Genomic DNA, 12,902 nt, shown 5'->3' on the forward strand with positions numbered 1-12,902 from the left:
TACATCGCTTTTTGATGATGTCATGATATATCTATCTACCCTCTTTTCTCACGCCCGTTGACTGTATCAACGGGCGATGTAGAAGAATATCGAGGGAAGGTGCGAATCGTGAAGACGGAATGGCAAATCGGTGTGAAAGTTATAGGTTCAAAGTTCAATGCAATAAAAATCGTTCCGTGCTAAAAATGTGCGTACATGAGTTTTATACACACACACACACGCTCTCTCTCTCTCTCTCTCTCTCTCTCTCTCTCTCTCTCTCTCTCTCTCTCTCTCTCTCTCTCTCTCTCTTGTGTGTGGTGTGTGTGTGTGTACTACTACTACTACTACTACTAAATACTACTACTACTACTACTACTACTACTACTACTACTACTACTACTACTACTATTACTACTGCTGCTGCTGCTACTACGATTACTACTATTACTGCGCTATCATCATCAACATCATCATCATCATCACCATAAAACAACAACAACAACAACAACAACAACAACGTTATCATCACCATTGGACTCGTGTTCTTATGTCTCTGGAGTTTGTCTGAATACGGGACTATTTTGTTAGCCAACAAAGAATTAGACAAGGTGTGTTTACACATTCATTGTGCAGAAACCTGTCATTACAAGTCGGTGAAATAAATGCTATATTAAAAGTAGATTATTACTCTTGTATTTACTACCATGTGTTAGGGTAACAAAACTCAGATAACATCAATTTGAATTTTTTAAACAATTAAAAATGTTTTTCAGGTTAATTCTAAATAGAAAAATATACATGTTTCAAGAAAGAATAAAGTATACTCACCATTTCTTGATATCAATGAAAATAATTGCGTCTTGAAGATGAAAATGTGGCCGTTATATCCATATAAAATAGAAAAATATAGAAGAAGTGTATGGTCAGCAATTGCAGTGTAAAAATGAACGATTTTACGAAATCTGTCCTATAGCCTGACTGACAATGAAATCCAAGCGGTGCATTCTACCTGCAGGGATAAATATAGGCCAGTTTTCACGTTCTGGACATCTGTTATGACGTAACCACACGGTGGTCTCCCCGTCATCGACGGTGGGTCGTTCCCATTGGGGGTGAGGCGGTAGTAAACTAAAGTGAAAGATTTCTAGTGTAATAAACGGCTGTGTACTCACATTCTCTCTCTATAACCAGGTGTAAAATAAGTGTACCCGGTCGTTAACAGCGTTGTCTCTTATCTTAAATTGTAAAATCGCATAAAAGGCGTCATGTTTTGTCCAACATGTTATGCGTTGCTGTTGGTTTGGGACCCTTTGTAAGGCGCTTTGAGCACGATTAGTGGATATTGCGCAATATAAAAGATCAAGCCTTTTTATAATGTAGAGTTGACAATTGCTTTCTATCCTAATTTTCAAAGTACGTTCTGCTACTTCTAAAAGATCCAGCTTTCCAATCACACAGCAGAAACTGTGATGCAATATGCCAATATGTCTTTCAACGTACGCATTTATTTAGCAGTCGGCTTGAGCCTCTCTCTCTCTCTCTCTCTCTCTCTCTCTCTCTCTCTCTCTCTCTCTCTCTCTCTCTCTCTCTCTCTCTCTCTCTCTCTCTCTCTCTCTCTACCACATATAATATTAGAAAAGAAACCCCAAAAATGTCAATATTTTTTTCTGAAATGAACGAGTTTTATTGAGCCTATATAACAACAACAAAAAAGAAAGTGAAGAATAATGAATTTTAATTGGAAATGCCTGTAAGTTAGTGAACACTATAAAGTGATTGCTTGATGGGACCTGCCTGCTACATACTACGAAAAAATCGTAAAATTACGAAATGTTGGCTCCAATATAAAGAACTTCATGAGTATCTCTAAGACTTTAAAGTCCTATTGAAAATGATTTTTAAGTATTTTGAAATGTTATTTAATCCTTGTGAGGGTAAATTGTTGTCATAGTTATATAAAGTAAACAATAATGGAAATGTTGCTGCTCGAATAAATAAATAACAATGTAACATTGAATGTAAGCTTTAATTTAATATACGAATAACAGATAAAATGGACGTTTCGGAGTTCCCCCTTTATAAAAAAAAACAGGATGAATGAAAAACTACAGACGAATAGGATAATGTGGTAGTTGCGTTGTTAAGATGAATAAACAAAAACCATCTTAACAACGCCACTACCACATTATCTCATTTGTCTGTAGTGCGTGTTTCATTCATCCTGTTTTTTTATATAAAGGGGAAACCTAAAACGTCCATTTTATCTATATATGTTTTCGTATATTAAATTAAAGCTTACATTCAATTTTACATTGTTATATATTTAAGTAAACTATAGGAACAGAAGCACCTGGAATAGTTCAACAACATAAGAGTAAGAGCTGAAAAAAGTTGGAATGAGCTTATTTAAGTGAAATTAACTCACTCAATCCTGGAGATTTTCCTACTTTTTAAAATTGGAAAAAGTGTATTAAAAATGAGCATGTACATAGATAGTTTTATTAAACTTCCATTAACATGTAAAATTAAGGACATTAGCTTTGATACTACGCCTATAATTTGTCTCAGAAAAATGTAATAAATAGGCATGGGGTAAAAGTAACCCGGGTAAACTACGGATATAGTCGGTTTCCGTGTTGAGTGAGTTAATGGAGATGTCCCAGAGCAGAGCGAGATGAAGACAGTTGACGGCCATGAGAACACAAGGGCTGAAGTAAGTCAGTAAATAGGAAATTCTTTTTCTTCTTCTTCAAGTAGCCAGTCTGTGCCAGGCATCGGTGATCATGGTACGCCATTCATCTCTCTGATCAGATAACCTTAGAAAACTAATATTACCAAGAAGATAAGCTCCTTGAATATTAGTCTTCTCTTTATTTGTCACCCAGCTGTTCAAACTGTTAAAATATGTTTTTCTTGGTCTACCTTTTCACTTTTTACCTTCCATCTTTCCTGTGAGAGCAAGATGTTCAATAGGAAATAGGAAATTTTATTTCTCCTAGACATTACGATTTTTTTGTATATTTTCATGTCGGCAGGTCTATGTTTCATAATGGTTCTAATATTGTTGTTTCAATAAAGCTTCAATCACTTTACACATATAACCAAGGCAATTTGGAAGTCATGAAATATGTGGTATGATACAGTATATACATATTATACATAATAAAGACATTGAGGATGATGGTAATAATGGTGGTGATGATGACGATGACGGCGATGACGACGACGACGACGATGATGATGATGATGATGATGATGATGATGATGTACACATGTCATAGGAGCAAGTACAAATATTTTACTGATATTGATTGTCTAGCACTTGAGACGAGTTTTGAGGTTCTAGTTTACAGCCACCGATAGATTAAAGATTTCATTCAACATTAAATTTATTTGTATAGAATACCGATTTTATTTACAGGAAACCATCTGCCAACAATGCTGTGTCACCGAAACTCATCTGTATACAATGTTGATTCACCGAAACTCATCTGTAAACAATGTTGATTCACCGAAACTCATCTGTATACAATGTTGATTCGCCAAAACTCATCTGTATACAATGTTGATATATGGAAACTCATCTGTATGCAATGCTGATTCATTGAAACTCAGCTATATACAATGTTGATTCACCGAAACTCATCTGTATTCAATGTTGATTCACCGAAACTCATATGTATACAATGATGAATGTAAGGAAAACCATCTGTATACAATGTTGATTCACCGAAACTCATATGTATACAATGCTGAATGTAAGGAAAACCATCTGTATACAATGTTGAATCCCCGAAATTCATGTGTATACAATGTTGATTCATTGAAACTCATCTGTATACAATGTTGATTCCCCGGAAGTCATCTGTATACAATGACAATAATGATTCCTCGAAACTCATCTGCATACAATGCTGAATGTAAGGAAAAACTATTTGTAAACAATGATGATTCCGCATAAACTATCTGTATGCAATACTTATAAAACAACATGAAAATGTAGGTATATAATACCGATTTACAGGAAACCATCTGCCAACAATGCTGTTTCACCGAACTCATCTGTATACAAAAATGATAATGACTTGTCATAAACAATAATACGAATACTGATTCACCAGAAATCATCGGTATAAAATACTATTCACAAGGAACTATCGACATGCATATAATATATTTTTTTACGATGAGAGAATCCATTCACAATAAATATTACTGCGCTATTTATAGCATTAGCCGTTAGCAGGCTGAGCATCACCAAGACAATGTACAATGAACGCAAATTATCTTGCTTGTGTATCGACCTCAATGACAATCAAAAAAGTTCTTGACATATAAATTTTAAAATCATAAACAATAAGTTTCAAAATTATAAACAATGACATTTAACTAACTCAATCCTAGAGATTTTTGCTACTTTTTAAAATTGGAAAAAATGTATTAAAAATGAGCCTGTGCACAGAAAGTTTTATTCAACTATCATTAACATGGAAAAACTAAAAACATTAGTTTTGATACTACGCCTATAATTTTGTCTTATAAAAATGTAATAAATAGGCATGGGGTAAAAGTAACCCGGGTAAATTACGAATATAGTCGTTGTTAGGGTTGAGGGAGTTAAAGTTAAAAGCTATAAGAAAACAAAGATAAGAAATCAAGACCTGCCACAAAAAAACAAAATGTAATCATCAGTTTATCTGTTTTTAATAATAAATAAGGGAAGTGTCTCTTTATTTTTTATATTTGTTTATAGATGTAAACTTAGTTCTATGGACACTAAGATTATTTATTCTATTGAAAATTTAAGTCAGAATTTCTTCTAAAATGAAGTTATCTATATCTCATGCACATATTTTATTTAACGTTGGAAGAAGAATTTTAATAAAATAAGAGCTGAAAAAAAAAGAATGAGGCCTTCACTAAATTTTGCTCTCAGATTTTGTTCAGAAGTCAAGAAGACAACTTAAAAAAAAAGTAAAAAATCAAAAGCATGAAAAGTCTTTAAGATTAACATTTTGTTAGTTTTGTGGCAAGTATGCAGAGCTGCCAACCCTTACAAATATATTTTTAAATTCAACAAACTAAAAATGCAAAAGATTATGACTTTGAATCAATATTAATTTGAAAAGTATAAAAGAAATGAACATTTTCATACTTTTTGGGGGTTTTCAAATGTTCAAGTTGGCAGGTCTGTAAAAATGTTCATTTCAGATAATAAAAAAAGAACTAAATTAAATAGGCTCATATGATGAGATGAGGGGTCGCTTCTCCTCTCCGTATTTTTCTGGCATATATTTCTGACATTGAACTGGCAGCATGGGCAGGCAAAGAGAGAGCAGAGCATCAAAGGCATCCACGAGCGAGGACCAGAATAGTGGGAGACTGCCACAGATGATGAATCCGCCAAGAATATGGTAGACATAATATACACTTCCGTATTGATCGAGAATGACACCTGTGAGTTAGGAGGAAAAATTGAAAGTTGTTAGATGGTGGGGGGGGGGGGGGGTTGGAGGAGCAGGGGGGGGGGGAGTAATGATGGTAGTGATTTGATGATGGTGATGGTGAAGGTTGTGGTGATGAAGATAATGAAGATGATGATGATGATGATGATGATGATGATGATGATGATGATGATGATGATGATGATGATGATGATGGAGGTTGTTGCACCCGGGATCGATCTCAGGCCTCTTTGCATGTGCAGCGAGTGCTTTACCATTTGAGCTATCGGAGCAAAATGATGACCAAACCTATTGTAAGTACCAACTTAGAGTTACTGATACGTTTTATATTTTGAATGAGACATTCTTGTAGCTGAAACACCCCGTACACCATATCATGGTTCGCAGACGAGAATTTTCAAAGAGGTTGAGCATTTCTCACTTTCTTTTTCTTTTTTTTTTTTTTTTTTTTCTTTTTTTTTTTGCGAACGGGCATTTCTTTAACAGAAATGAAGTTGAGAAACATGACACTGATATGACAACACAGTTAAAATATAGGTCAGTATATTTACATAATCATGTCGGAATGTGAAAATTTTGGATTTCCAATTTCGGAAAGAACGTGCTCCCCAAAGCATTTTAATCTTTATTTGAAGTAAATCGGGTGATTTTTCAAGAAGTTATGGTCAGATGTATGGGAAAGGTATATAGCAACTTTTCTCAAATTTCATATTTTTTTAACATGACAAGCTGTAAAAAATAATTAGAAGTGAAATTAAGCTTTGATAAAGACGTAGATGTACAAAATGGGTTGATTTAATCATTTATGACAAGAACTCATTTTGGACAAAATTGACCTTCTAACTAAACTTGGCAATATCTCAGTTCCACCCTTTTCACCATCCGATTGATGTTTATTACGGCTATGTGGTCTAGTGGTATGACACTCGCTTTCGGATCGGAAGGACCTGGGTTCGAACCTCACGCTCGGCGCATAGTTGAGTCCTTGGAAAAGGCTCTTTACTCACATTCTCTCACCGTACTCAGGTGTAAAATGAGTACCTGGCCGTTAACAGCGTTGTCTTTGTCCGAAAAATTGTAATATCGCCTAACAGGCGTCATGTCCCGTCCTACATGTTAAATGTTGCTGTTGACCAGGGACCCCTTGTAATGCGCTTTGAGCACATTTAGTGGATATTGCGCTCTATAAAAGCTCAAAGCTCAATATTACAGATAATAATAAACATAAACATCAGTTGACACAATAAAAGAGGAAAGATACTTAAAAGAATTAACTATAAATATGGATTTGGCCCTTGCAACCAACAGGTCATGCGGATTAATATTTCCATTGCAACAGTATGAGTCACCTGTTATACAGCGCAATCTCCACTAAAAGTGCTCAAAGCGCTTTACAAAGGGTCCCTGGCCAACAGCAACACTTAACATATAGGACGTGACATGCCGCCTGTTAGGCGATATTGCAATTTTCGGACAAAGACAACGCTGTTAACGGCCAGGTACTCTTTTTACACCTGAGTACGGTGAGAGAATGTAAGTAAAGAGCCTTTTCCAAGGACTCAACTATACGCCGAGCGCGAGGCTCGAACCCAGGACCTTCCGGTCCGAAATCGAGTGTCATACTACAAGACCACATAGCCGCACAAGTATTTTTGTTGTGCTAACAATGTTAAACTTAAACTATCCACCTATGTGTATGGCCAAGTACCTACCCATTCACACCAGGTGGGGTGATGCGTGTGTAAAGTGCCTTACCCAAGGACACAACGTCGGAACGGAATTTTCTATATGAACACTGTCACCCAGCAGTGACTGGGTATCTAGCTCTGTTAGATCTGGCGGAAAGTAACTTGCAGTAGACCAGCGTCCTATCCAAAGGGTATCAAGAAATTGCTTTTGCCTGTTTCACGCTTAAGTATAAATAGGGATAAATTCCGGCTAAAAGGGCCGTAAGGCTCTGAAAGACTATTTCTACTTTGATGTCACCCATCCGACGACTGGCCATGCTTAACAAAGCGTGACATTTGATAAGACGAGACATCGTGCCGCTGAACAAATGAGCTCCAAAGAGTTGACTTTTATTTTGTTTACCTCCCTGTCGACTCAGCCAGAACTGATCAGGTAGCTGGGTCCATATTCCATTCGAGGGAAAGTATTATATATATATATATATATATATATATATATATATATATATATATATATATATATATATATAAATGACGTTTGATCTCAGCATCTTATTGATAGGGTTGAAGTTGCAAGCACGTATTATTCTTTGTTTAGCATTAACCACCCTTTAAAAAGGTGTTCAGGTTACGAAAGCGGTTGAACGGGAAAGAAAGAGAAAGGGAGAAATAATAGAGAGAGAAAAAAGAGTGGGGGTGAGAGATAGAAATATAGAATGAGAAAGAGAGTGGGGAGATAGATAGATAGATAGATAGATAGATAGATAGACAGATAGATAGACAGATAGATAGATAGATAGACAGATAGATAGATAGATAGATAGATAAATAGATAGATCAAAGATAGATAGATAGATAATAGATAGATAGATAGATAGATAGATAGATAGATAGATAGATAGATAGATAGATAGATAGATAGATAGATTAGATAGATAGATAGATAGATAGATAGAATAGATAGATAGATAGATAGATAGATAGATAGATAGATAGATAGATAGATAGATAGATAGATAGATAGATAGATAGATAGATAGATAGATAGATAGATAGATAGATAGATAGATGATAGATAGATAGATAGATGATAGATAGATAGATAGATAGATAGATAGATAGATAGATAGATAGATAGATAAGATAGATAGATAGATGATAGATAGATAGATAGATAGATAGATTAGATAGATAGATAGATAGATAGATAGATAGATAGATAGATAGAATAGATAGATAGATGATGATAGATAGATAGATAGATAGATAGATAGATAGATAGATAGATAGATAGATAGATAGATAGATAGATAGATAGATAGATAGATAGATAGATGATAGATAGATAGATAGATAGTAATAGATAGATAGATATAGATAGTAGAATAGATAATAGATAGATAGAGATGGATAGATAGATAGAGGAGAAGTGAAAGGAATAAAAGGGAGTGGGAATCGAAAAATTAGAAGGAGCAAAAAGAAAAAAAACATCAACAACAAACAACTCACCTAGTATAATGAAAACAACAGAGAACATCACAACGCCAATTAAATTGGTGACCCCAATGATGCGTCCCATGCCCCCTTCATCATGGAAGTCGATGAGATTTTCCATAGACAGCCCAATAATAGAAAAGCCCATTATTCCGAATCCGACAGACAGACCGGCTAAACTGCTGAAGCTGTTGAAGTTCTCAATTTTCCAGCAAAGAACACCCATTCCAAAAGCGCACATCCACATAATAGCCCTGACACGAAGTGCAAATCTGTAACGAATGCATCTTATCGGGTATACGAAAAATATGTAACTGAACCACATGATCGGAATAAGGTAGGGGGCGTTATCAGTCGATACTTTAGATTGTTGGCACAATGCCACGAAGAAGAAGCAGGCAATAACGCAAGGTTGCAAAAAGGCCTGTCCCAAAACAGCATATCGCATTTTAGGATTGCTAAAGAACCAGGAGTCGTTGCTTTGAAGAGTGAGCAAAACAACCCGATAGGGCCACAGCCATTGCCCCAGCAAAGACGCATTTTGTAATCCTTGTTCTTGCTCTCTGAGCAGGCGGCAAGTTCTGATTTCTCTATGAAATCGAGCTCTCTGGGCTTCGTCAGAGTGGTCTTCTGGGTGCGGTGCTGGGATGTCATTTGATGGCGGTGGTGGTGGTGGTGGTGGTGGTGGTGGTATTTCGCTGCTTTGTGCTCGGGTGGTGTCTTCTCTACAGTCTCCAACATCTGCTCTGTCTTCTCCAACGAAATCAACAAGCTCCTCTTCCTCCTGAACGTTTTGCCTCATCGCTACTCCATGGTTTCTGTGTCCTTGGTTGACAAGTTGAAGGAGTTGCTCTTGGGTGACTACTCTTTTGAAAATAAATGTACGGCTTAAGAAGATAAGGTTGCACACACAACTGATCTGCTTGGGGGGGGGGGGGGGCGGGGGAGGATGAAAGGGAAAAGAAAACCCAAATAAAAAGGAGTTAATAAAATAAGTTTGAAGACATCACTTGAAGTTTCAGATTAAAGATTCGGGTACGACAAGGTAATAATAGTAATAATGATACTACTAATAGTAGTAGTAGTAGTAGTAGTAGTAGTAGTAGTAGTAGTAGTAGTAGTAATAGTAATAGTAGTAGTAGTAGTAGTAGTAGTAGTAGTAGTAGTAGTAGTAGTAGTAGTAGTAGTAGTAGTAGTAGTAGTAGTAGTAGTAGTAGTAATAATAATAATGATAATAATGACAAATGATGATGATAATAATAGTAATAGTAATAATAGTAATAATAATAATAATAATAATGATAATAATAATAATAATAATAATAATAATAATAATAATAATAATAATATAATAATAATAGTAATAATAGCTATAATAATAATAATAATAATAATAATAATAATAATAATAATAATAATAATAATAATAATAGTAATAATGACTCACCGTGTCCAATACGAAAATGGCGACAAACGCCACATGAATGCTGGTCTGTGTCTGGAGCAACTGACCGAACAGGACCGTTGACACGGGGATCATCAAGTACACCTTGTCAAAGATGTGAAGTCGAACTGGGTCATTCTGGTAGTAATGGCCAATCAACGTCTGGGTAGGGACCATGATGAAGCCATAGAACAGACCTGGAAGAACACATTCATCAGGATATTTGTATTTTTATTTTAAGGGTTTTACGGCGCTTGCAACACATTTCGGTCATATCAGCGCCAGTAAAAAGGAAGAACATTGGATAGTAAAAACATTCTAGATGTACAATTAAAAGGACTTGAGGAAAAAGTAAGACAAGGGGAAATGCTTCAAATAGGGAACAGATGTAGATTCCAAAAGCACACTATCAGTGTACTTAGTTTGAGATCACCTAAATGTCTAACCCAGACACCAGCACAGGTCCCCACCAAGAGGAATACACTCAAATATTCACAAATCATATTAAAGAATTAAAAAAAATAAATAAAATAACAGCACATAACAGAGAGATGATTTACAAGGAAAAAAAATATCATCTCCCAAAAATATAACTATACATTCGACTATCTCCCTCCCAGCCAAGGACTCCAGCGAGGGTCATCAAGATAGATGGTGATGGTGATGATGGTGGTGGTGATGGTGGTAATGATGATGATGGTGGTGGTGATGATGATGATGGTGATGATGGTAATGGTGATGATGATGGTGGTGATGATGATGATGGTGATGGTTATGATGATGGTGTTGATGGTGGTGGTGGGGATGGTGATGATGATGATGATGATGATGATGATGATGATGATGATGATGGTGGTGGTGGTGGTGGCGGTGATGATAATGATGATGATGATGATGATGATGATGATGATGATGATGCATGATGATGATGATGATGATGATGATGATGATGATGAAGCTTCAATCACTATACATATTTAACCAAGGCAATTTGGAACTCATGAAATATGTAGTATGATACAGTATATTCATATTTTATATAATAAAGACATTGAGGATGATGGTAATAATGGTGGTGATGGTGACGATGACGATGATGATGATAATGATGATGATGGTGATAGCGGTGATGGTGATGAGGATGATGATGATGATGATGGCACAAAACTGAAGGGCTGGAGCTCAGGTGGTCGATGGTTCGGAATAGTAAGTAAGATAAGGTATAAAGTTAATGAGGATGATGATGATGATGATGATGATGATAATGATGATGATAATGATGATGGTGGTGATGATGATGAGGATTACTAGGATGATAATGATAGTGGCGGTTAAAAGTTAAAATTAACTCCTATTATTAAGTTGCCGATTTTCAGGGGAAACAACCCAAATGGCCTAAATCATAATCTTTGTATCATTTGTAGTTTCCCTTTGTTTGAAAACTTCAATAAAGGAGGTTGCCACATTCCTTGACGTCTTTTTCATGAGTAGTTTTCACTTAATTCTATCAATCGAACCATAAACGTTCCGGCCGGTAAATGATTCGAGAATTTTGGCTCAACGCATAGCATCAAGAGTGATTGATATGACTTAGTGAGGAGTAATCATTAAAATGATTGTCTGAAAACAATAATATACAACGGAGGGACGCCAATTCCGTTCCGTCTATAGATAGTGTGCGCTTGGCTAAGGAGCTCACAACATTGCCATCTGGAAGTATAACGGATCAACACACAAAACTATGTGTAACCTTGAACGTTTGATTGATACAGTTTAGTGAGAATTACTCATAAACGCTGATGGCAAAAAACAATAACAAAGACGAGAGTGACGTCAACTTCGTTCGATCTATAAATTCAATGCTTAGAATAATCGAATCCCCTCCGACATTATTAGATCAAATACTCTTCCACATTCGTAACGTCACTTCCCCGTAATGACGCATGGCAACTTAGTAACTGGCTCTAAACTATCGGAACAATGGCTGACGCCCTTATGAAATATTTCTCAGACGAGCATAAAAGCGCATCCAGAGGGGAAAAAAACATTATGAATCTAATCATGTTTTGACTTTTACACATTCTGATCAAAAGACATATGAAAAGTTCGAGCCAGCATGAAGAATAAAAAGTACCGATTTTCTTTGTTTAGAACCAATAATATGGCCGCCGTTGCTGGGTGGCGTGACATTAGAATATTGAATCCAAATGTCGATGTTGAACACGTATAGGGAATGAGATTAGCGGAAAAGTAGCGTCCCTTGATTGGATGTCTCCTTACAGAGAGAACGTCAATGTGGTTTTGAAGTGTCTCAAGCCGCTTTCACCGGAAACGAGGACGAAAGACGCATGCTGCGCACAACCAACATGACGTTCTCTCTCTAATAACTTTTCCGCCGGTGACGTCACAGACTATGGGTGACGTCCAATCAAGGGACGCTACTCTTCCGCTAATCTCATTCCCTATAGATAGTTCGAAGATGACGTCACTAAGGTCTTTGTTATTGTTTTTTGCCATCCGCGTTTATGAGTAATGCTCACTGAACTGTATTAACCTGACTATAAACGTTCATGGATACACACAGTTTTGTGTGTTGGTCCGTTATACTTCCGGATGGCATTGTTATGAGCTTCTTAGCCAAGCGCATACTATCTATTGTTGTATTGGTAACACAATGACTCACCCTTAAAGATGACCATACTATTGAAGGCGATGGACACGGGGAAGTAGATGTAGATCAAGGTCATGGCAGAGCTAAGGAGGGACGCGATGAAGACGGTCATCCTGACGGAGAGGATTGGCTTGGAACAGGAAAGCCACATCGTGCCT

The 12,902-nt window shown here is 36.4% G+C and overlaps 2 protein-coding genes across 2 annotated transcripts in view; both read right to left on the minus strand.

Annotated features, from left to right (window-relative positions):
* The window catches only part of LOC144981120 (carbohydrate sulfotransferase 15-like), a 108,132-nt gene that overhangs the window by 55,540 nt on the left and 39,690 nt on the right, over nucleotides 1-12,902 (minus strand). The gene's annotated exons all lie outside the window — the stretch shown is intronic.
* The window catches only part of LOC144981119 (uncharacterized), a 14,153-nt gene continuing 2,891 nt past the window's right edge, over nucleotides 1,641-12,902 (minus strand). The window contains exons 3-6 of the mRNA XM_078929266.1: nucleotides 12,757-12,900; nucleotides 10,077-10,270; nucleotides 8,645-9,548; nucleotides 1,641-5,437 (exon numbers count right to left, since the gene is read on the minus strand). Of these exons, the coding sequence (XP_078785392.1) occupies nucleotides 5,214-5,437; nucleotides 8,645-9,548; nucleotides 10,077-10,270; nucleotides 12,757-12,900 (1,466 nt within the window). The 3' untranslated portion in view covers nucleotides 1,641-5,213. The remainder of the gene's footprint in view (nucleotides 5,438-8,644; nucleotides 9,549-10,076; nucleotides 10,271-12,756; nucleotides 12,901-12,902) is intronic.

This window comes from Berghia stephanieae, chromosome 10 (genome assembly GCF_034508935.2).
Source record: "Berghia stephanieae isolate SIO BIC M18660-M18661 chromosome 10, UCSD_Bste_1.3, whole genome shotgun sequence".
Taxonomy (NCBI): domain Eukaryota; kingdom Metazoa; phylum Mollusca; class Gastropoda; order Nudibranchia; family Aeolidiidae; genus Berghia; species Berghia stephanieae.